The following is a 23,476-nucleotide window of genomic DNA, read 5'->3' as shown; positions in this document are numbered from 1 at the left end:
CAACTGCACGGCTCCTCGCGGCCACCGTAGAGGGCGTCGAGCCGCCGCCGGGACGGAAGCCGAGAGGCGCTGCGGACCGCGCCTGCGACAGCGTCAGCCTTGCGCGGAACGCCGGCCCGATGGCGGCGGCGGCAATGGCTGAGCAGGAGAGCGCCCGGAACGGCGCCCGCAATCGCGGCGGCGTCCAGCGCGTGGAGGGCAAGCTGCGCGCCAGCGTCGAGAAGGGCGACTACTACGAGGCTCACCAGATGTACCGGACCCTCTTCTTCAGGTAGCCGCGCCGCCGCCTTCCAGGTCTTTCCGCCCGGACGCCCAACCCGGCACCCTGCCCCCGGCCGCTTCCCATTGGCCGCGCCGCGCCTCCCCGCGCGCCCATTGGCCCGCGCGCCTGTCTGTCCGCGGGCGGAGCGGAGCGGCGGCTGTGCGGCGGCCGCGCGAGGGTGCGGGCCCGGCCCGGCGGCGCTGGACCCCGGACCCCGGCCCCCGGCGGCCCGCGGATCCGGCGCCCGCCGCAGCCCCGGCTCCGGCCCCGGACGCGCCTCTGCCCGCCCCAGGCCCTCCGCCCTGGTTCCCACCTGCTCCGAGCCTGGCGTCCTCGCCCCCCGCCGGGACCCCGGCCTCTTGGCCCTTCCCCGGCGCTGCCCCGCACCTCGCTGCCGCCGCCCCGGCGGGCGCGCGCCCCGCCCCGCCCCCCAGCCCCCCAACCCCCGCGCCCCGCGCCCTCAGAGCCCCGCGCGAAGCCTCACGGTTTTCCTCCTACAGGGGTTCCCGGCGTGAGGGGTTTTAAGTTTTTTTTAAAGTCGTGGGTCCCCCCTGGTCTCTCGCATTTTGTGTTGTTGGTAAATTAGCTATTTTTATAAGCCTGGTATTTTTTGTTCCACCTGCGCTGCCCAGTGTTTGGCCACGTGTGGCTGTTGAGCTTCTGGAATGTGGTGAGTCCCAAATGGGATACACACACTTGGTGTCACAGACTTAGTATAGAAAAAAACGTGTGACTTAAAATACAGTTTTGTGTTGAAGTGATATTTGGATTAAATACAATTTTATCTTCTCAGCGCGATCCTAGAAATTTTCCAAGTTCTGTGCATCTTGAGTTAATTTTCTCTTGAACTGCAGTATTCTTATTGTCATACAGTTCCTACATTTCTTAAAATGTATATGTATCAGACACCCCTGAAGTTATATATATTCTGTGATCCTTTACGGTTCAAGCAGAAAACAATTTAGTTATTCATTAGAACTTGGAGGTGTTTTAAAGATAATTTAGTCTGTGCTGTGGAGTACCATTTCTTTCTAAACTGGCAGCAGCAGTGCCTTAGTTTGATATATAAGGGCAGTCAGGGGACCTTAACACCATATAGGCCTAAGTTTTTTTAATTTTCTTTAAATAGTAAGTTGAATCAGTATCCTGGGAACTCTAGAGGCACTTTCTGCTTTGGTTGTAGTTTCTCGAACTTTGTTTGGATGAAACATGTAAGTGGTGGCCCAGAGTAGCAAGTAGGACTGGATTATCAGTGATGAATCCAGGGGAGGTGTTGATATATGGTCTCCAGCTTGCGGCTTGGTGGATACCATGCCTGTAACCCTGATTGTGGGAGGGGTGTTTGAATGTGGCGTTCAGGCTCTACTGACTTGGCCAGTCAGGAATGAGTCCTTGTCATCTTTGGTTGTCAAGATGTTTCATGTAACTTTTATGACTTGGCCAGTCGGGAATGAGTCCTTGTCATCTTTGGTTTTCAAGATTTTTCATGTAACTTTTATAGACCCTTCTTTGTTGCCAGAGTCCAGAACCATGAATTAAACCTCCGAAGGGTAGTCTTGTTTCCAGAATTTTCTATTTACTAACCCCTGACATTCTATAGTCAGCCAAACTAGTCAGGTTGCATCTAGTTTTATCATTGTGTCACAAAATGACTTTGTCTTTTGGAAACCTAGTAGTTTTATTGGCTTAGAAAGAAATTCACATTTGCCTTTAGTTAGATGCTGTTCTGACAGAAACAAGTCCTAATGCTTGATATTTAGTGTTAAGTTTTTTGTGCTTGCTGAATTTATCACTAAACATTAATATCTTCTAAATGGTGTGGGCTGTGATAGCCTCTTCAAACTGATTGTTCTTCAAGGAATAAAGCAGAAATGTAAATGTCATTTAACCCTGTAATATAGAATCTTCATCCTGGTGGACTAGCCAGTCCAGAATCTTTGAAATGTAGAACTATTGTAGTGTTCAAGATTTGCCTTCGTGTATGCTGTTCTTGGGTATTTGTATATAAATATTGGCCCCAGTGGTTAATCAGCAAAACTGGATCTTCCTAAAAAAAAACATGGTGTTCTTTGATTTGAGCCAGTTCTGCAGTGACTGCTGCATGAGGAACATTGTCAACTTCAATTTAGAGTGGGAGTTCTTCCACCAAGGGGACAGTGATGAACCTGCATGGCAAGAGCAAACAGAGAGGATACTGTTGCGGGCTCGCCCCAAGCCCAGCCTTGACCTGGACTTACTTGTCACCTCTGTTCTGTGACCTGAGAATCAGGACACTAGTGTAACCTCTCTTGAGTCTTGGCTTCCTCCTGGGTCATTTGTGGTTGTGAGAAGTAAATGAACTTGCCCTTGGCCTTGTTGGGGATGTGGTGGAACCAGTTGAAGATGGTGGTTGTGGCCATCCAGAAGTCCTACTTGAAACAGCCTGGAGTTGTACTTTTCTCTCCAAGACTCAAGTCCACAAGATCAGACCATGATCTTGACCTAGGTTAGCTCCTTGGAGAAGCCAAATTCACCAAATAAAACCAATTTTTATTTCTATTAGTAAACACATACTTAAGTATTTAGATAAAATGTACAGCTCGACGAATTTTGACAAATACACGAAATTACCACCAGCCAACATATTAAAATATCCACTGCCCCCACCCCTAAAGTGTTCTTGCTCTTCCATACAATCAGTCTTGCCGGGTCAGCCCCCTACCACCTCTGCCCCAGACAACTACTGACTTGCATTTTCTAGAGTCTTATATAAATGCAATCATACTGTATGTCCTCTTTTTTTGGTCTGATATTTTTTTATTCACTCAGCATGATTATTTCAAGATTGACTCGGGTATATATCGTTAGTTCATTGTCATTGATGAGTGGTGTTCCATTGTATGTGAATACACCACAGTTTATCCGTTCACTTGTTGGATAAATTTACTGAACTATGTTATTTTAATCACTTTTCCCCATAGCAGTTGGAGGAAGGAGAAGGAGTTAGGCAGCCCAGCAGACTGGGTTGACAGTGTGTACTGTGCAGGAGTGGGCTGTCCTCACTAGTTTGGCTGGTTGAGTTGGAGGCTTTGTCAATGGACAGCTCTGATGACTGTGAGTGATCACCTTGTCTCTGCAGGCTTGTCTTCAGGGTAAGGAGGGAGCTGCTTTCCAAGCCTGTTGGGTTATTTGTATTCCTTAAGTAAGCCTCTGTGCTTGGATGACTGTTTTGCAGGGAAGCCCAGTACAGCCATCACCTCAGAGCCTGCAGCCTTTATGATTTAATGAAAATTGCATCTTTCTACTCTGGGGGGCCTTCTGAGATTTGTGTTGATAGTTGATCATAGACTGTACCTAGTATTGCATCTTAAATTGTATGGAGAAATTAAAAAAAAAAAAATACCTGAATTGTTCTCTGCTTCCCAGTTTAGAAGATGAACGTTCCCTAAAGGAACCGCTGGGACTCGAGGCCTCTGTGCCTTGTAGTTTAGGTTTGTTTTCAGCAACTTTGATGCCAAGTGTTGCTCAGCCCTCTGAGCTCTAGATGTTGTGCTTCAGCCTCTAAGACTTTTGACATGAGCTCTGTCATTCTTCATGGGCACCCACACAGTTTTTCACTAGTATTTATTCTGTGTATTTCTGTGTTCTGCCTGCTTGCTGCTTGCTTGTTTTGTTATGTTTTGTTTTAAGGGAGAAAAATAAACTAGAATAGTTGCACAGACACAGTGCTGCATGGACACAGATTTGCTACCTCAGTCAGTGTTGGCTTCAAATAGTTCCACATGTGCCAAGTGGAGATCCTTCCACTGTGGACAACGTAGTCCTAGTCATTGTGAGGTGCTGCCTGCTGGGGAGGTCAGGACTTCAAGCTGGTACCAAGCTGGAGGTTTCCTGTTTCAGCTGCTTTTAGGAACACAATTCTTTTTCACTCCTGTAATTCTGCAGTGCAAAAGGCACACATTCATTTTGCAAAGTGACCTGTCCGTATTTTGTCTTTTACCAGCTTGCTTTGATCTGCAACAGGTGTTTCTGGCTAGATGGCAGATGACTGGTGGAAATCTTATACTGTGTGCATGCAGTACACTGTGCCATCATAATGTATGCTCGGTAAAGCTCTGCCTTCTTTCTGTGCTCAGAAGACTGTACCATCTCTATGAGCCCAGTAGACTGTGTACCATCTCTGTCTTTCCTCTGTGACCTGAGAGGAGGAAGAAAGGTGGCGGTGACGTGGGGAGCTTCAGGTGGCCATGTGCTGCTATAGTCATGCTCCTGAAAGTGGCTGCATTGCCCCAGGAATTGATTTTTCTGCTTTTTGGGGCGTTTTTCCCCTCAGTCTGGTTTCCTGAGAGTTTCTTGCTATACTGTTTGTCTCTACCAAATTGTGTTCAGAAACAGAGAATGTCTTTGCCAATAATTTAACACAGGTTCACTGGGGGTATTATAATTTGCAATAATAACATAACCATATAGGGTATGGTCTCTTAATAAGCCAGTAAAGAAATAACATACTCTAAGCCCATGGTAGATTAACTACACCGGTGTTCAAGGTGACGGGGAGATGAAAGAAAGAAAGTCCCAATTTAGTTAAGATGATGCACCTTTCTACAAGTTGTCTCCCAGTAGTCAGTTTTTCACCTAAAGCTGGGTATCACCGTGTGCTTAGATCCAGATAACTAGTGGGCATTGGCACTGTAGTGAGCAGGGAGGATGGGGTGCCCTGAAGGTTATCACTCAGTGGCTGTAACACAGCTTGTGCCACTGCCTGTTAGAGTCTCCAAAGTCAGGAGCCACATGTCTCTTCTCTTTCTGAGACTGCTGCAAGGGTTAGCACAATTGCTGACCAAGAGCAGCCTGGCTTCAGCCAAGCAAGTGTCTCAGCTCTTTGGAGAGCTATTTAGAAAAGCACACAGTAGCCTTACTCAGACCAGGTTGCTGGTCAGACTTCTTGTTTTTTAAAGTTTAAATGTGCATCACATGAGACATGTTGTTATTTTTTTTTATGTTATTTTTATTTATTTATTTGTTTGTTTTGTTTATACATGCACTGGGTACAGTCAGAAGCGCAGGAGGGTGAGAGAATTCACCAGAGCCAGAGCAGGGAACAGAGCAGGCAGAAGGATCAAAGTACACTGCTGAGGGGAGCAGCGGGTGGCAGGAGAGGTCTGCGCGCCATGTGGGACCCTCCTCCGGTGGCCAGAGAGCAGCCGGGGATCGAACAGGCGCCGCAGAGGCCGCGGGCAGCTTTGCAACCCAGCGCTCAACCGCTGCGCCACCGGGGAGGCCCGAGACATGTTGTTATTAAGGGGACATGACATGGTCCTCTCCACTTCAGGAGCCAGAGTTAGATGAGAAAATCCTAATACCTAGCTTTAAAACGGCCAAAGAAGTTCCTCAAAACCTATTTATACCACAAACAACTTTGTCCAAAACAAGCTTTCAGACCATGAATTTTAAATCAGTAGGTGTACAAAGAATACCCCAGATAGAAGAGTCTAGTCTGTTGTATTATGAATAAAGCAGAGACAAGCTTGTATGATTATCACTTAGGACAAATACTTAAGAGTTTGTCCATGCAGGTGGTAACATGAGGCTGTATACCTTCAAGCACCTGTTTTTCCAGAACACACGCAGCAGTGGTGGGCACCAGGTCATGTGGAGGACCTGGGAGCACTCAAGCCAGGTTCACCCATGTGTGTGAAAAAGAAACTGCTCTGGACAGTGGTTTACGGGAACCGCAGCCCAGGCTGGTCACCTACAGGATGGTGGAGGTTTTCCAAACTCTTCAAGTTTTTTCTTCCACCTTTCACTCCCCTGTGCAGGCCGCCGGGGTGTCTTGGGGGCCTTTGCAGGCCAGCTGGGATGTGAATGTGTTCTTCTGGGAGAGATCTTCCATGGTTGACATTTCCCACCTGTCAAACCTGATAAGCTGAAGGACGCTCTAAGCTCGAGCCTTTTTTTTTTTTTTAAAGATTTATTTATGCATACAAGAACTGGGGTACAGGCCAGAGGTGCAGGGGGGTGAGGGAATTCATCAGAGACAGAGCAGGGAGCAGAACAGGCAGACGGACCAAAGGCTCTGCTGAGGGGAGCAGCGCGCGAGGCAGGAGAGGTCTGCTGCGCCATGTGGGTTTCTCCCTGGCCAGCTGGGAATTGAACCCACGCTGCAGAGGCTGCGGACAGCTTCACAGAGTGACGTTCCACCTGCTGCACCACGGGGGAGGCCCTAGGCTCGAGCCTTTTGCGGCACCACCCAGGTGTGTGTTATGGATTTAGATCCCCTACACTGCCACTTACTCGGGATCTTGCTCTTACGTCATTTGTTTTGAAACATGGCTTCGTCCTAGGGCATTACAGCTGGGAGGCACAAATTTGCTTGACTGGTTGTAGGGTCAGGAATGGACACGGTGCAGGTTTTCTATGATCCAGCAGACCGGGTAAAGGAGGAGTCAGAGCCCTCAGTGGCTTTTGCAGGCTTTTATTGGGGTTTACCAGGTACACAGCAGGCAGGGGTACTGGGGGGTGGGTGGGGAGGCTGGCAGGCCTCCCAGCCCCCAGCAAGTCTTCACTCTATCTGGGCTCTGTGGCCTTCTCTCTGCTTCTCTCTCGGCATCCCCATGGCGCCGCCCTTAAAAGCCCTGTCTTAGCCAGGTGAATCCCATCCCACCTATGCCCACACCCTACTCCAGGTGCCCGCCATCAGGCATGCATTCAGGACCGCAAGGATCCATCATCTATCCTGGCGGGATGGCGGGAGGGCAGAAAAGCCTGACATTTTTTGCTTACCCTACACTGGTTTAATGGTTCTTTTCTGATGATCACTGAGATCAGTATATAGGCAATGAATTAAATATTCTGGGTATGATCTGTGCTGCTTGCACCTGCCACACTTTAGGAAATGTTGGCCCATGTCAGTAGGAAGCTATTGCTTGCTATCTCACTGTAGGGTAAGTAAAACATATCAGGCTTTTCCACCTTCCCACCATTAAATTAAATGCTACCTGATGGCGGACACCTGGCGTAGAGTGTGGGCATGCGTAGGTGAGCGCACCTGAGCCAAGAGACTGGGCATGTAAGGCCAGGACGCCAGAGGAACGGAACGACCAGCCTCCCGGCCCCCCCCACACCAGCACCCCTGCCTGCCGTGTATCTGGAAAAGCTGAAGAAAAGTCACCAAGGGCTCCAGGACTCCTCCTTCACCCATCTGCTCGGGTCATAGAAAACCTGCACTGTGGCCATCCTGCCACTACACTCAACGCTTTTTCTTCTCTGGGGCCAGGGTTTTGTGCCGAGAATATTTTCTTCACCATCTTTAATTTGTTATAGGTGGGGTTCTGCTTGGTTCTGCCTGGTTCTGTCTCTGTCCCTCTGTAGTTCAGGAAGCCAGCCTTTCCTACGTCCTGCATTGGAGAGAATGCATTCAGAGTGGCACAATCAGGCAGTGGTCTGGAGGCGGGAATGGGACCTTGGCAGGGGCACAGTCACAGGTCATTGTTTCCAGGGAAGACTGTCATGGAGTTCCCATGTCCCTATCTTCTCTGTGTGGTCCAGTCTCTTGGTTCCCATCTGATGGACAAGGGTTCATCACCTGCCCCTTCATGCAGCACCTGCCACCAAGGCAAGGCCTGTACTTGAAGGTGGATGTCACCCTCAACCTTTCAGTGGTCCTTTCTACTAGAAACCCTGGAGCTACTCCAGGGAGATGTTCCTTCTGGCCCCTGGCATATTTGGATACAGACAGGGTATGCCCAGTATTGTTCCAAGGTGCGTGCTGCTGCAGTGAGGCACAAGTCTGCTGTCCCATGAGGCCTAAATCATTGACAAATTGGACTGTGAGATATCCCAATGCAGAGGCTGGATATAGAGCCCTGGGCAAACCCACTTTGTTTCCATTCTTCACAGGCGGTATAGATGCATGTGAATTGTCTGCTTTACAAAGCTTTTGTGTTCACTCAAACACCTCATCTTTAGCAAACTGTTACTGGGGGGCTTGGTGGGCATAAGAGGGTGTGGTGAGTTAGACTGTGGGGACATCTGCTGCCAACTGTCATGTTTTGGCCAGGTCTCACTGGCGCTCTGCCCTCTCTCTGTCACAGATACATGTCACAGAACAAGCATGCAGAGGCGCGGGAGCTCATGTGCTCTGGAGCACTGCTGTTCTTCAGCCACGGTCAAGTAAGTAGCAACTTCTAACCATCTCTGTCTCCGCTGGGGACTGGGCACTGAAGGGTTGGAATGACCAGGGAGATGTCATTCTGAGGTGGCCAGAACTAAGAGTGTTCTGTATTTCAGGACACAGATGTGGGGGCTCTGACACAGTCCGTCCAGGCCAGTAGTTCTCAGCAGTTGGGGCTGCATGACCTGGGCGCTTAACAGTCCTTTCCATAACTCTGTCTATTCAGAGGTTCTATCTGGAAAACCAGAGCAGCCACCCAGCTTTACTGAGTCTTCTGCAAATGAGTGGTATTTTTCCTAACTGTGGGATTCTTGTTCTTTTACATGTTTTATAGCAAAATAGTGCTGCGGACTTGTCCATGTTGGTCCTTGAGTCGCTGGAGAAGGCAGAAGTTGAGGTTGCCGACGAGCTATTGGGTGAGGCTTTCTTCCTGTGCGCCAAGTGCCTTTGCACCTGGGACAGTTTCAGTCTTGGCCTCTCAAGTCGCTCAGCTCCATCTGTATGTATGACCCAGGGACTCCTGAGATTTGGGAGAATTTAGTTGTGAGCAGTCCTTGACCAGCTCACCCCTGAGCACACACAGTGCATGTCGCAGGATGTGGATGATGCTGTGTTTTATAAGTGGAACTCCCCCGTACTGTCCTCACAGTAATTGGCCTCTCTGTGGATCTGATGGATGATGGCTTGTGAGGTTATAGAGACCTTCTTGTGGCTGCCCAGTTGGAGAGACAAAGGAGAGTCTGCTCCTGGCTCTGCCATTCTTAACTTCACCCCCTACCACCCCGGCTCGGCCCTTCAGCTGCTCACCACAACCCACCTTCAGCGTGTCACTGCAGCAGACGGGTCAGTTGTGGGTCACCCTGGATATGCCAGGAACCCAAGGGAATGAGTCGTCTGGGGACACAACAACATGCTAGTTGTTTCTCAGGTTTCTTTGGAAGTAGATAACTGTTGTTTTTAATGAATTTTTTTTAAGATGCACCATGTGAAGAACTGAAGTAGTGGTATGTTCCTGTGCATAAGGGTCTGTGTTTGTGTTGTTTTTAGAAAATCTGGCTAAACTGTTCAGTATGATGGATCCAAATTCTCCGGAGCGAGTGGCTTTTGTGTCTAGAGCGCTGAAATGGTCCAGTGGAGGCTCTGGAAAACTGGGCCATCCCCGGCTCCACCAGCTGCTGGCCCTCACCCTGTGGAAAGGTAGGCCTGGGAAACCTGTATGCCGAGGGCCTGGGAGGGAGCCCATCCAGGCAGTAAGTGTCCTCTTCGTGTTCCCCATGGCTTTTTACCTGCATTATCCATTTTAATCAATTATAAAATTGTCTGCTACAACTCCATGGGACGGGAGAGTTTGGTCTTTGAAATAACTGGTGTTCTCTGTCCAGTTAGAGCTAAACATTCTGCTTTGGTAGTAAATCTCCTCTTAAGTGAGCACCTTTGTTCTACGAGGGTGCTTCCCAAGGAGGGGAGGCCTAGGCAGCCTTCCCCTAGCTGACCTGACTGTGGTTCCAGCCCTCAGGGACACCACGCCCCTCCCATGAAGCCCATCCTTCCCTAAGGGTCCAGGGCTTCTTGGCACCAAGCTCTGTTTCTTCTTAGCATCCACTTATCTTCTGATTAGGCATTTGTGACGATTACTCACTTTGTGAAAGTGGGAACCATGACTCTTTCTTAGTGGTGTTTGGGCCCTGACCTTTGTATATCTGCTTAGGCACAGGGAAGGCTCAGTACATTTTTGTTGCAAGATTTGAAGGACTGTTGTTCAGAAAGCTCCTCCCCAAGGACTGGGGGAGGGGAGGATGGGTCTCACATGGCAAGTGGATCTCAATTGTTGCTGAACTGCCAGTAATGGACTCACCTGGGTAATTCAGGTGAAGGAGGTGCCAAGGGGCAGGTGCCTGGGTGGGGCGCAAAGGGCACATCTCTTTCATTTGGAGCTGTGGAGATTGAGGAGGTCTAGGCTGAAGGTGACTATTTTAGACGGTGCAGATGAGCTCTGTAAGGATACCCATAATAGTGTTCCTCCAAACACTTCTGATGGACTGAGGATTGGATTCTCATAAGTCCAAAGCTTCTGCCCTTCCATCATCCAGAGACACACAAAATTGAGGACCCACTCATGCAGCAGGCCTCCCTGACCCTCATGGGTCCCCATCCCTTTGCTGCAGGCAGGTATGAGGGTTCTGGTCCCTCTGGGTGCTGACATACTTGCTGGTCCTGCTCGCAGAGGACATTCCAAGAGGAATGGATCAGACAGAAACAGAATTCAAAGGCCAGGAGGCTAAGGAAACCACCCACCAGGATGGGGCCCCAGGCAGGCACATATGTGGGCTCCAGTCCCTGCTGTCCACCTGCTCTGATGACGCTGCTGGGATTGTGCTGCCTTTGGCTTCTGCCCTTCACAACTTGCACACAGACACCCTCCCATACACGTGGCGTCCATGTAGCTTCATCCCAGAGCTCCGAGGGAGCCTTATGAGTGCCAGGACCTAGTTACTTGCCTTATTTTTTTCATGTGGATACTCTAAAACCAGATTATTTTAGGATTTGAAGGGAAAGGGGCGATGAACAACAAAACGGAACAAAGAAACCCTGACTTCACGTCATCCTGAATCCTGAACACAGCGCATAGGGTGCCAGCATCTGCCACCGGGTGAGGGCGGGTCTGCCATATCCAGATCCAGTGGCTAGAACAAGAGGCATGTTCCCAGTAGAAGATGGGAGAAAGTAGGAGCATGAGGTGTGCAGCCTGAGAAGGCAGCAGGGCCAGACTGGCAGAGTACCCTAGCCTTTTGAGGGGCTGGTCTTTATTCTAAAGGAGTGAGAAACCAGCATGGCATGTGATCCATTTCTTTCTGGAGGGTCCTTGAGTGTATTGAGGACAGGCAGATCTTGGGGAGGGGCTGCTGTGTCTGAGCAGCACCAGGCTGGGGCAACCTATGTGCTGCAGACCTTGCCCAGTGTCTGGGGCAGAGGATAGAACTGTCATGTGAAAGGTAGCAGCAGAAAGAAGAGAGTACGCTAGGATGGATAGAGGCCCAGATTCATAGCCCGAGTCAGGCAAGGGTGGAGCTTCAGTCATTTTCTTAGGAAAAACAAACAAGCAAGCAAAAAAAAAAAAAAAAACCACAGGCTACTGGAACCTAGTTAAATAGCCCGTTTACAGTAGAAATGTTGACCAGCTGGCTTAGCATTAGACATGTTCACTGATGAACTCATGTTCTAGGTCCCGTTTATTCTGTTAGCACTGTGACCTTGAGCTTTCCTCACTCATGCAGCCATAGGCTGGGGACTAAGAAGGAATGACTGTTAGGATGCGGGTTCTGGTTTGGGGCCTGACCAGCTGCCTGGTAACCCCACTGTCAACAGGGACACAACAGAGCTGGAAATTCTACATAACAGTGATGGAAGGACATGGCCCTCAGTGCCACCCCACCACCCAAGGGACCTATCAGCCCTCAGGGAATGTAGTCCTTCCAGCTTCTTGCCTGCATCAAGGAAAACTTCTTGATTCTCACCTTTTTTGTGGGGAGGGGAGCAGGAAACACCTCAAAAAGGGAAAGTGGGTGGGGCTGGGACTGTTCATGCATCCCAGGTTAGCAGGGACCACAGGACTCTGGGTGGACAACAGACTAACAAGGCCTGTGGGAGAAAGGCAACCTCGGGCTGGATCTGGCTGCTACTTTGAGATTGAAAGTGCTGAGTATTAGGATGAGCGTATTGTGCGTTGTGTTCATCGTATCTGTATGAAATTGCCATTTGTATAGGTTCATAGGATCCCCTTTGGCTACTTCTTACGGTGCAGCTAATATAAATGTGGGAATGCAGGGCAACCTCCCTCAGCTGAATTCATCCACATCACCTTTCACCTTCCGTTTGCATTTGGATTCGGACCTTAAGGAAGTTAGTGAGATGTTAGCAGAGCCCCTGTGTGCAGGATGGACACGCACAGCACTATAGTGTGCCTGGTTGGAAGCAGGGGAGGGTAGTGCGGAGTACAGGTAGATTAGGTGTAGTCTTTCAAAGATCCTTTAATCCATTCTAAGATGCTCATATTTATAGATTTTTCTTTTTCCCCGTGTAGAACAAAATTATTGTGAATCTCGGTATCACTTCCTGCACTCTACTGATGGAGAAGGATGTGCTAACATGTTAGTAGAATATTCTACCTCCAGGGGATTTCGCAGTGAGGTGGACATGTTCGTGGCACAGGCTGTCTTACAGTAGGTATTCCATATTTGCTTTGTCATATCTTTGCTAAAACGGCTTCTCTAAGCCATGACCTTGTCCCCTGACTAGGACACACTGAAGGCCAAACTGAGGTCCCTTAGGATCACACACATAAAATACCATCTTACCAGGTCTAATGCAGAACTCTGGGAAAAACAGACCTCCCTCCAACTTCCCTATGCTGTTGGAATTCTAAGGCATTTGTAAAATTTCAGTTGAGTGGTTAAAGAAATGTGTTAAATGACCATCAGTTTTCTGTTTAAGGCAACTATTTTTTCTGTAGGATTCATGTATTTAATGGGTTTTAAGGACTGTCTGACAGTGAAGTGAGCATGTTCACAAAAGCTGTTTGTCTTTACAGATATGTCTGCATCTGAACATGTTAACAGTGATGTGTTCTGACATCTTTTTATTTCCACAAAGCCCTACATCTCTGTCCCTCTGTTCTAGTTAGGCCTCATCACCTTTTAGTTTCTTTCCAACATTTTGAAAGTATTGAAACATATAACAAAGTGGAAGGCGTGGGCAGCCAAGGTCTGTGGCCATCACTAGTCTGTGCTGAACTGCACATGCGCAACAGGGCCACCTGCCTGAGCTCCTGGGTGCTGCTTTTCCAAATTTGAGCCCTTCCTTCCTCATGGAGACATTTCATTTGTGATAGATTGATTTTCTTAAAACACTTTGATATGGCAGACCAGACCTTAAGATAAGGTAGACTGAATTGAGGGCGACAGTCACTAATGTTTGCTGTACTTCCTAGTACCTCAGAACTTTGAGCTCCACACATAATTGTGCTGGTGACATCTGTGACTTTACAAAGGAAATCCTGTTAAAACCCAAAGTGTGCCAGCTCTGGCTCATGGTGTGTTTCCTCTGGACTCAACTTGACTCTGGTTATGAGATTGCTAAACCTGTTCTCATCAGTCCCTCCTGATGCCTTATAAAAAAGTATTCTTGAGGGACTGCACCTCAGTGAAATGCAGTTTGTGGCCATGTCCTCTGCAGGTAGAAACCAGAGTCAGACCTAGCGCCCTCTGACATGTCCTGGCCTATAGGTCTTGCTGCTGTTGGCCCTGTAGTGACTGCCCACCCAGGCAGGTGCCCAACAAGTGTGGAGAAAGAGACTTTAGTTCATGTGCTCTGTGTATCACAGCTCTGTTGAACTTGGACATGTCACCTTCCTAGGCTTAAGTCACTTTACCTGTAAAATGTGAAAATCCAAATTTGCGGTGCTCACAAAGGGTCTGGGAGAGGATGTCCCAGGACACATGTAGCTTTGTTGACCAGGAGTTTTTTGTGCTTACACTGATCATATAAACATTTGTGGAGTCCCCATCCTCAGTATTCCCACTCATGAATATATTCTTATTTCTAGGTTTCTCTGTTTAAAAAACAAAAGCAGTGCATCAGTGGTGTTCACGACATACACACAGAAACACCCATCCATCGAGAACGGCCCTCCCTTTGTGCAGCCCCTGCTAAATTTCATCTGGTTTCTGTTGTTGGCTGTAGACGGGTGGGTTTTGTGTGTGTGCTGTCTCTGTATAGAGAGGTGTGTGGATGTGTGAGTGTGTGGGTATATGAGAGTGTATGGGTATATGAAAATATGGGGGTGTGACGGTTTATGTATATAGGTGTATGAGGAGTGTATAGGTCTGGGGGGGTGTCTGTAGGTTTGGGGAGTGTCTCAGTGTGTAGGGGATATGTGTAGGTATGTGGGTTATATATGTAATGGTGTTTTGCTATGTATAGATATGTGGGGGGGGGTGTATGTGTATATAGGTTTGTATATCCATGGTGGGGGTGTGTGTGTGTGTGTGTGTGTGTGTGTATAGGATTTGTGGTATAGGTGTGGGGGGGGAGTAGCACGAGGATATGTGTGTTTCTTGTTTTCTCGGATCTTCAGTTATAAGCAGCATTGTGTCCCACACTTCCTGTTTCAGAGGCAAACTGACCGTGTTCACAGTGTTGTGTGAGCAGTACCAGCCGTCCCTCCGGCGGGATCCCATGTACAACGAGGTGAGGGACTTCCCAAGTGGGATGGAAGCTTGTGGATATTGGGCAACAGCAGCTGGCGAAAGGGGTGGAGAGAAGCACTGGGGTCACGTGGCAACCCATGCTAGGATGGGGCTTGCAGGTGAGGGGTGGGAGCCCTTGGCCAGTGGCTCCTGTGGGGCACCATGCAGCTCTGGCACTTTCCGCCGCCTCAGTGACCCCTTTTCCTCTTTCAGTACCTCGACAGGATAGGACAGCTCTTCTTTGGCGTGCCGCCCAAGCAGACTTCTTCCTACGGAGGCTTGCTAGGTAAGGCCTGGAGCAAAGGCTACCTGCAGCAGCATCACCATGTTCTGCTTTTCAGTGCTGTGCAGGGAGGGCAGGGCAGCCCTGGGTCAGACTTCCCCTGGGGCGCCTCGCTGGTGCCCACATTCCCGTCCCAGTGTTCCCCATCTCAGCTCTGTCACTAGGTCCTTCTCTCAGCAGATTCCCTAGAGCTAATGGGCACTGTCACTTACTGATGCATTATCATCCCCATGCCACTCCCTGTTGGCCAGAGAGTCAACACCAGATTTCTTTCTTTCTTTCTTTTTTTTTAATATTATGGTAAAATACACATAACAAACTTTATACCATTTTAACCATTTTTAGGTGTACAGTTCAGGGGCATTAAATACATTCCCATTGTTGTGCATTCGTCACCACTGTCCATCACAAATAAACACTTAACTGTCATTCCTCTCCCTCCAGCTTCTGGCCCCCACCGTCTACTTTAGGTCTCTATTGCTCCGACTCCTAGGGACCTCATGAGTAGGATCATACAATATTTGTATTTTTGTGACTGGGTTATTTCACTGAGCATAAAGTCCTCAGAGTTCATCCATGTTGTAGTTTATGTCAGAGGATTTCTTTCCTGTTTAAGGCTCAATAATACTCTGTTGTATGTATGGATATATCACATTGTGCTTATCCCTTCATCCATCCATAGACACAGGGGTTGTTTGCACTTTTTAGCTATTGCGAATAATGCCCTGTGAACATGGATGCACAAATCTCTCTTTCCTTCAGTTCTTTTAGGTATATACCCAGAAGTGGAAATCCTGGGTCATACAATAACTTTAATTTTTTCAAGGAACCATCATACTGTTTCCACACATGCTGCACCATTTTATATCCCTACTAATAGTGCAGAAGGGCTCCAGTTGCTCTACTTCCTCCTTAACACTAGTTTTCTGAGTTTTTGATAGTAGGCTTCCTAGTGGATGTGAGGTAGTAGCTCATTGTGATCTTGCTTTGCACTTTCCTAAGGATTAGTGATGTTGCGTGTCTTCGCTTGTGTTTATTGGCCATCTGCGTGTCTCTATAATATTTATGTATTTGTTTTTGCCTACTTTTTAATCAAGTTGTTTTAGTAGTTTTCTATACTGGGATATTAATTCCTCATCAAATACTTGATTTGCAGATATATTCTTACATTCTATAGGTGGCTCCCCACCTTTTTTAAACATTTTCTTAAAAGCAGTTTTAGAGTCACAGCAAAATTAAGAGGATGATACAGATTTCCCATAGTCCCCTTGTTCCCACCCATTATTAGTCTCCCACAGCTGAGTAGAACGTTTGTTACAGTTGATGAACTTAGATCAATACATCATGATCATCCAGAGTCTGTAGTTTACATTAGGAATCACTTTCAGTTTTGTACATTGTGTGGACTTGCATACATACTTATAATGACGTATCCGTGATTATAGTATCATACATAATATTTTCAGTGCCCTAAAAATCCTGTGCTTCACCTGTTTATCCTACCCCCACCTCATTTTTACTGTTTTTAAGGGCTTTTGATAATATAAATTTTAAAAATTTTGATGAAGTAATTTGTCTATTTTTCCTTTTGTTGCTTCTGCCTTTGGTTAATATCTAAGAAGTCATTGCCATATTCATTGTCCTACAACTTTTACTCTGTGTGTTCTAAGAGTTTTACTGTTTTAGGTCTCATGTTTAGGTTTTTGATCCATTTTGAGGTAATTTTTGTATATGGTGTGAGGTAAGGGTCCAACCTTATTCTTTTGTATGTGGAATCCAGTTTTCCTAGCACCATTTATTGAAAAGATTTTTTCCCCATTGAATGTTCCTGGCACCTTTGTCAAAAATAATTTCATCATATTATGAGGTTAATTTCTACATCATCTATTCCATTGGTCTTATGTGTCTGTACCAATACACTATTTAAATTACTATGTCATTATAGTAAGTTTTCATAGTTGGAAGTGTGGGCCTCCAGATTGTTCTTTTTCAGGATTGTTGTGGCTATTTGGATTCCTCAAGATTGCATGTGAATTTTAGAATGGGTTTTTGTGTTTCTGTGAAAAATGCCATAGGGATGCATTGGATCTATAGATTGTTCGAGGTTGCATTGACATCTTAATAGTAAGTCTCCAATCCATAAACATGGAATGTGTTTCCATTAGTTCATGTCTTTAATTTTTTTCAACGGTGTTTTGTAATTTTCGTTGTACAAGTCTTTTATCTCCTCAGTTAATTCTTTTTTGATGCTGTTGTAAATAGAATTGTTTTTTTTCCTTTTGAGATTGTTCACTGTATATAGAAATGCAACTGACTTCTTATGTTGACTGTCTCCTGCTACCTTGCTGAATTTGTTTATTAGTTCTAACTTTATTTTGTGGAACTTTCACAGTTTTCTCCATATAAGATCATGTTGTCTGCAAACAGATACTTTTTACTTCTTCCTCTTCAATTTATATGCCTTTTATTGCTTTTCCTTGCCTGATTGCTCTGGCTAGGACTTCCAGTCCTATGTTGAACGGAAGTGGTAAAAGCAAACATCCTTGACTTGTTCCTGAACTTAGAAGAAATGCTTTCAGTCATTCACCGTTCTAGTATATTTGCTTTGGGCTTCATATGCCTGTTGCTATATTGAGGTAGTCTCCTGTTCCTAGTTTGTTGAGTGTACTTTATGGAAGAGTGTTGAATGTTGTCAAGATGCTTTTTCTGCATCAAATGAGATGATCATGTAGGTTTTCCTCCTTCACTTCGTTGATGTGGCATAATATTACATCAGTTGATTTTTGTGTGTTGGACAAACTTTGCATTCCAGGAATAAATCCTACTTGGTCATGGTGTATTCCTTTCAATATGCTTCTGAATTCTTTTTGCTAGTATTTTGTTGAGGATTTTACATCAGTGTTCATAAAGGTTATTGGCTTATGGTTTTTATTTCTTGTAGTGTCTTTGGCTTTGGTATTAGACTTACGCTGGCTTTATAGAATGAGTTAGGAAGCATTCCTTCCTCTTTAATTTCTTGAAAGTTTGAGAAATATAGCAATTCCTTAAATGTTTGATAGAATTCACCAGTGAAAGAGAAAATACCCAGAGCTCTTCTTTGTTTGGAGAATTTTGATTACTGATTCCATCTCCTTCGTAGTAATAGGTCTATTCATATGGCCTGTTTTTTCATGATTTAGATTTGGTAGGTGAGGGTTGGGGGCCAGATTTGAGGTCAGGCTGCCTCCCCTGCATCCTGCCCCCATCTGGTGCAGCCACATGGGCCATCTGCTCTCACTGAGGTCTGATAGAAACTGTTCCCTTCTACCAGGGCAGGGGCCAGTATAGTCCTTCATTGAAAAGTGATTTTTATAATCCTTAATGTTTTAAATTTTATTTTTGAATAGGTAAATCATATTTCACGGAGTTCAGAATTCAAAAGCATCCACGCCCCCGGCCCTGTCTTGCTGTTCCACAGTCCTCGCAGGGCCAGGCAGCGTTAAGGCTTCTTGAGCTTCCTTCCTGAGCTACCTTTGCAAATACACAGATGGCTCGTTCTACGTAAACGGTATCGTATCGTGCACACCGACTGCACCTCATCTTTTTAGTGCTGGAGCTGGGGGCTGCTCCATGTGACTCAGGGCAGGCCCTGGTAGGGCTTGTCCCACAGAGCCTGGGTTGTGCCTCTGATGTGCTGTTGCAGTCTGTGCCACCCTCCCATACCCAAATCTGGGCATCCCTCTCCTTGTGGCTCTCTGGGGTGGGGTGGGGTAAGCCTTTGTCATTTTAATGGCCTTGCCAAATTGTGCGTATGGTAGGGGGTTCCTATCTCTGGGTTTTTTTTAAGCTGTTTCCCCTTAAACACATAAATTTTTACTTGTGACCTGCCTCTGTCTAGAATTTGGCTCAGTGGAAGGTGTGAGGCAAATACCATGGCCTTTCTCCTCAGCTGTGTTCCCAGTATGCCAGTCTACAGGGTTGTGGTCTATCTAAAATTGTGTGGCGTTTTAGTGTGTTCAGTTCGCTGTGTGAAATGTTTCCTGTTTTTACATCTGTTAGGCTTGGTCCCTACTCGTCACAAGTGTCCTGATTCTTCATGCACGAACAAACTTGAGAACTGGCCTTTCTAGAGATGTCAGACATGCTGGGAGTGTTTCTTGGGATGAGTTCAGGTTGTGTGTCAGGGAAAGCTTTAACACCTTTATGACTGTGTTCGTGTGTTCAAAGAACATTGTCTGCCTTTCCGTTTGTTCTTGGGATTCCCTTATGGTTTGGCTTAAGGGGGCTTTTTAGACTTTGTATTGACGTAATAGTTCTTTGGATAAAACTTAGGTAAGTAGGGCGGAAAAATAGTGGTGAAAACATTTAATGTTTTTATGAGTTGTCTTTGACACTTTGGTGCATCTGGCTTCTTTCTATATAGTTCTAAGACTGTGCCATGTTTTGTGAGTTGTCGCCTTTCCTTGGTTGACCGTAATCTCCCATGATACTGATGATGCTTTAGGTTCCGCCTGGTGACAGCACCATGTCCCCATCAGTGGCACTCAGGCTCTCCTTGTTGTTAGTCCCGCACCACACACCTGCTGTGTCCTGTGGCTTCTGCACTGGGGCTTCTGGTTGCAGGCGTGGCGATGTCAGGCTGCTGCTCATCCTGTCACACTCCCAGACGTGGTGCTGTGGGAGGTGGGAATTCTTGGGCCGGAGGCCTCTGTGAGGAGCTGCTGTAGCCCTGACGCCACCGTGCGTTTCCTTCCAGGGAACCTTCTGAGCAGCCTCATGGGCTCCTCGGAGCAGGAGGGTGAGGACAGTCAGGACGACAGCAGCCCCATCGAGCTCGACTGACGCCGCCGCCCGCCTACCGGACCTGCATGCAGACGCCTGAGGCCGAGTCCTGGGGTCCTCATGCCCCACGGGCTCTGGGTTCTGAGGCTGTGGCTGCGTGTCGGTGTCTGTGTCTGTGCGCTGGCCAAGGGCTGTGCGTCGCTGTGCCGACCAGGCCGACACCGTGTTCCCTCAGATTGACCCCAATAAAGCACAGGCCTTGCTGCGCCACCTTTCCCAGTCCTTTGTTTCTCTTTGCTTTGGGAGGGCTGAGGGCTGACATGGGCGCAGCTTCTGGTGTGCGAGGCAGTGTCCTGAAACCACTGTCACGAGTGCCTGTCCCCCAGCACAGACAGCGCTTGCGAGCTGTCCCCTTGGACGTCCTGCTGTGGCCTGGAGAGCAGCTGTTCCATGCTGGGTCCTGGAAGCCACAGCCCTGCTGCTGAGGGTCACGTTGTCACTCTGGAAATGGTGTCTTTCCAAAGGGATGCTGCAGAACTTTCCACCTCTCCTAATGCAATATTTATCTTCATCGGTTGATTGTTTCCTCTGAGCTGACATTATAGGTTTTAGCCAAATAACCAGTCCAGGAGCTTGCAGGGCTCTCCCGGCTCACTGATGCTATCCAGGTGTTACCAGGATCGTTACGAACAGGAAACACTTTATTTTTTCACAGTTAAGAGTTGTAGATTAATACACAGTGATCATGCATGGGAAGGAGGGAAATAAACAATTTTATTTACTGTAAAAATGGAATTTCAAGGAAGGTTTGTGTTAATTGAGTTTAAATAAATCCTTTATACTGGGCTCTGCAGCACTGGTCCTTTCTGAGTGAGCTCTGGGACGTGGGCATCTGAGCAAAGGCCTGTGACGCCCCAGCAAGGGGCCAGGTGCTATGACCAGTGGCTTCCAGGGTTGTCCAGCCTGAGAGGGATGGTGTGGACAGCAGCAGGTAGCCAATGTTGAGAAAGTTTCATGGTCTTAGATAAAACAAGTTGAGGTGTTGGAGCAGCCAGGAGGTGTGGGCAGCAGCATGAGCCTCCAGTCATCGAGGAGAGGCTGTGCTGACCTGTCCTGAGATGGAAAACCGCTGGAGCACCCTCTCCCCCAGACTGCCCAAGGTGGTTCTTGGGAGAGAGTGGACTTGGGGCTCAGGCCTGACCATCGACTGGACAGGGAAGCTGGATGGAGTCTGAGCCCAGTAGGGATATGCTGCTTCTGCCGCGATGCTTGTTTTGAAGCCACAAATTGCACCCACTCTGCTGATGTTATCAGGGAGCAATTTGAGCAGAGTGCATTTTTATGTGATTTGGCCCAGAATTGACACGGGACGAAGGAGCTGAGCTGGACAGCATACGTGGTCCTGGTGTGGGTCACCCCTCAGGTTTCAGGTTCCCCTCCTTCATGGTAGCTCCCAGTTACCTCGTGACGTGCAGGCTTTACCTAGTGTTTGCCGTAACCATGTAAACCCCGCCGTTCACTTAGGATGGGATGAGCATCACGTGCGTGTGGCTGACCCCATAAGCCTGTGGTTTTACCGTGCGGTTTGAAGGGCGCGGTCATTTTCCATTTTCTAGGAGCATGAGCGTACCTGCGACCCCTCCACCTTAGTGCTAGCAGGCCAGGACAGCTGCACTGACCTCATGGCCCAGGACCAGCACTAGGTGTGCCCAGAGGGCTCCCAGGGCCCCTGCGAGGGAGGTCCTGGCCACAGCACCTTAAAAGAACTTCAAGGTAAGAAAAAAGGACCAGCCATTTATGGATTATAACTCCCAGCCTTGCCTAAGAAATGTTCCCACCAGTTGTCAAGTTGTTTTCTTTTAAAATGTTAAGGTTGTCTGTTTCCTGTATAACACATGGGTGTGCACATGCAAGGGTACGTACACCCTCACATGCACCATCACGCCCCCTCACACGGGCATACGTGTGTGCGCTCTTGTCTGCATATACGCATGCTCGTGTGCTCTCAGAATGGACACCCGCACTTCTAGGGTCCAAGAAGGATCTAGGAGATCAGTCCAAGAGGGCTTATGGGTGGGATTGACCCCTGCACGGGGGGGTTTAAATCCAGGGGGACACGGGGTTTTTTATTTCTGATGCAGAGCAAGTCCTACCTCTGGGGCTTGAGTTTCCTTATGTAGAAAACAGGTCAGTGGTAGTAGATAGGGCATTAGGGCACTGGGGAGGGAGGCCTCAGTTCTGAGGAAGGGGTGAGGGCAGCCTCTTCTGGGGGGGTTGCCTGAGGCAGGTGGGTCTTTGTTACACCCCCTGGGCACTGCAGGTGGCGGTGGAGGAGGGTTCACACTGTGTTGTCCTTACTTTCAACCATCTTAGAGACCCCTCTGTCCCTTAGAGACCTCTCTGTCCCTCAACAGGGACAGAGCTTCTGTGAGTAGGGGTGTCTCGTGCCCCCCAGTCCTTTACCTCCCTCAGAATCTAGATTTATAAGGGTTGAGCTGGTGGGCACCATGCTCAGAGGCAGGGGGAGGGCAGCATACCCATTCCTGACAGTTCTCTGTGGGGGCCCAGAGCCCCCACCCCAGATGCCAGACACAGATGAGGCCACACTCAATCCCCACTTTATTCCAGGCTATGATGGGGGCTTCAGGACATGACACTTTGGGGATCCCTTCCTAGTCCCTTGCTAATAGCGAGGGCTGGAGGCCATCTGCTCACCCAGCGGGTGACCTCCCCCCCCCGACCATACATCAGCTGCCTGGGACAGCAGAGGACCAGCCTGACAGCCTGGTTACCACACACTGCCCCACATGGTTACCCCTTCCCTGCACACTTCCACACTCCCACGGGGGGCACAGAACCAAGTTACCTGGGGTGGGGGCTCCGTGGCTGTAGTCAGTTTGGCCAGTAGCACTCTGAAGTTTGTGGGGCATGAGTAGGGCCCAGCCTCCAAGTGCTCAAAGAGACCATGAGGTCAGACAGGTGGGATTGGTCACTGGTCAGTGCCAAGCCCTGGGCTGGGCGCTTGAGGTACCAGCAAGCAGCTTGACCCTCTAGTCTCCCAGCACAAGGTAGGGGACACACTGGAGGGTGCAGGTCCCAGTTGGCGACAACCTCCATTCCCCAGAGGGCCCCATAAGACCCATCTGCATTTGCCAGGTCAGCTTGAAGACCAGGCCAAGTTCCCCACCCCAGCCCCCAGCACCCTACAACTGACACACAGCAGATGCTTAATAAATACTTGTTGGGGGAGGGTGGTAGGGAGTAAGGGAGGGAACCTGGAAGTGGGGGCAGAGGGAAAGGGAGAGGAGGCATGCAGCCAGCCCGCTGTCTCACAGCCCACCTGGTCAGGGTTGGACAGGGCAAATTCGTGAGGGGCTGAAGGGTTGGCCAGTGAGGAGTGCGGGTTGGGGGGGGGGGTACGAAGGAGGGGCTAGTGGTGTCACATCAAAGGGCAGCAGCATGATGGGGTCAGAGGTCAGGATGGGCTAAAATGAGGTTCCAGAGAAACATGTCCTAGTGGTTAGAGCGCAGGCCCCACCTGACCATATCCAGGGCTGCCCCCTCAGGGCAGGACAGGGGCTGGGCTGCCAACCCCCTCCGTCTGAAGGCCCCCAAGATTCGGCTGCTGCCTCCTCGCCAGCCTCGTCTAGTGAGTCCAGAGTCCTTGGGCCACTTGCTAGGGTTTATGCTTGAAGTGGGCTTCCACTGGAAAAGGGACAAATGTCCAAACTTGTCACAGCCACACAGGTAGCGCTAGCGCTGGGCGCAGTTCC

The 23,476-nt window shown here is 48.5% G+C and overlaps 2 protein-coding genes across 5 annotated transcripts in view; one reads left to right on the top strand and one right to left on the bottom strand.

Annotated features, from left to right (window-relative positions):
• The first annotated feature begins 90 nt into the window (after positions 1 to 90).
• GET4 (guided entry of tail-anchored proteins factor 4) lies at positions 91 to 21,300 on the top strand. Of its 3 annotated transcripts, none has more exons than XM_037506745.2 (10): positions 706 to 932; positions 8,335 to 8,413; positions 8,749 to 8,830; positions 9,462 to 9,611; positions 12,496 to 12,634; positions 14,017 to 14,157; positions 14,585 to 14,660; positions 14,873 to 14,945; positions 18,329 to 18,489; positions 19,678 to 19,718. In XM_037506745.2, exons 2-9 carry the CDS (start codon positions 8,339 to 8,341, stop codon positions 18,445 to 18,447), a joined length of 855 nt encoding a protein of 284 aa, XP_037362642.1. In that variant the 5' UTR covers positions 706 to 932; positions 8,335 to 8,338; the 3' UTR covers positions 18,448 to 18,489; positions 19,678 to 19,718. The 3 variants fall into 3 exon arrangements, with proteins under 3 accessions (XP_037362641.1, XP_037362642.1, XP_054549544.1); XM_054693569.1 differs by lacking the exon at positions 706 to 932 and adding an exon at positions 6,874 to 7,564; XM_037506744.2 differs by lacking the exons at positions 706 to 932; positions 18,329 to 18,489 and adding an exon at positions 91 to 271 and having other exon boundaries at positions 19,678 to 21,300.
• ADAP1 (ArfGAP with dual PH domains 1) overlaps positions 19,818 to 23,476 on the bottom strand; it is a 48,720-nt gene continuing 45,061 nt past the window's right edge. For both annotated transcript variants that reach the window (XM_037506742.2, XM_037506743.2), the window contains one exon: positions 19,818 to 23,408. In XM_037506742.2, coding sequence (XP_037362639.1) covers positions 23,380 to 23,408 — 29 coding nt within the window. In that variant the 3' untranslated portion in view covers positions 19,818 to 23,379. The remainder of the gene's footprint in view (positions 23,409 to 23,476) is intronic.

Source organism: Talpa occidentalis, unplaced genomic scaffold (genome assembly GCF_014898055.3).
Source record: "Talpa occidentalis isolate TD23 unplaced genomic scaffold, MPIMG_talOcc4v2.1 talOcc4.12, whole genome shotgun sequence".
Classification (NCBI taxonomy): Eukaryota; Metazoa; Chordata; class Mammalia; order Eulipotyphla; family Talpidae; genus Talpa; species Talpa occidentalis.
The sequence above is the reverse complement of the archived record's forward strand: the minus strand, read 5'-3'. Positions and strand labels throughout refer to the sequence as shown.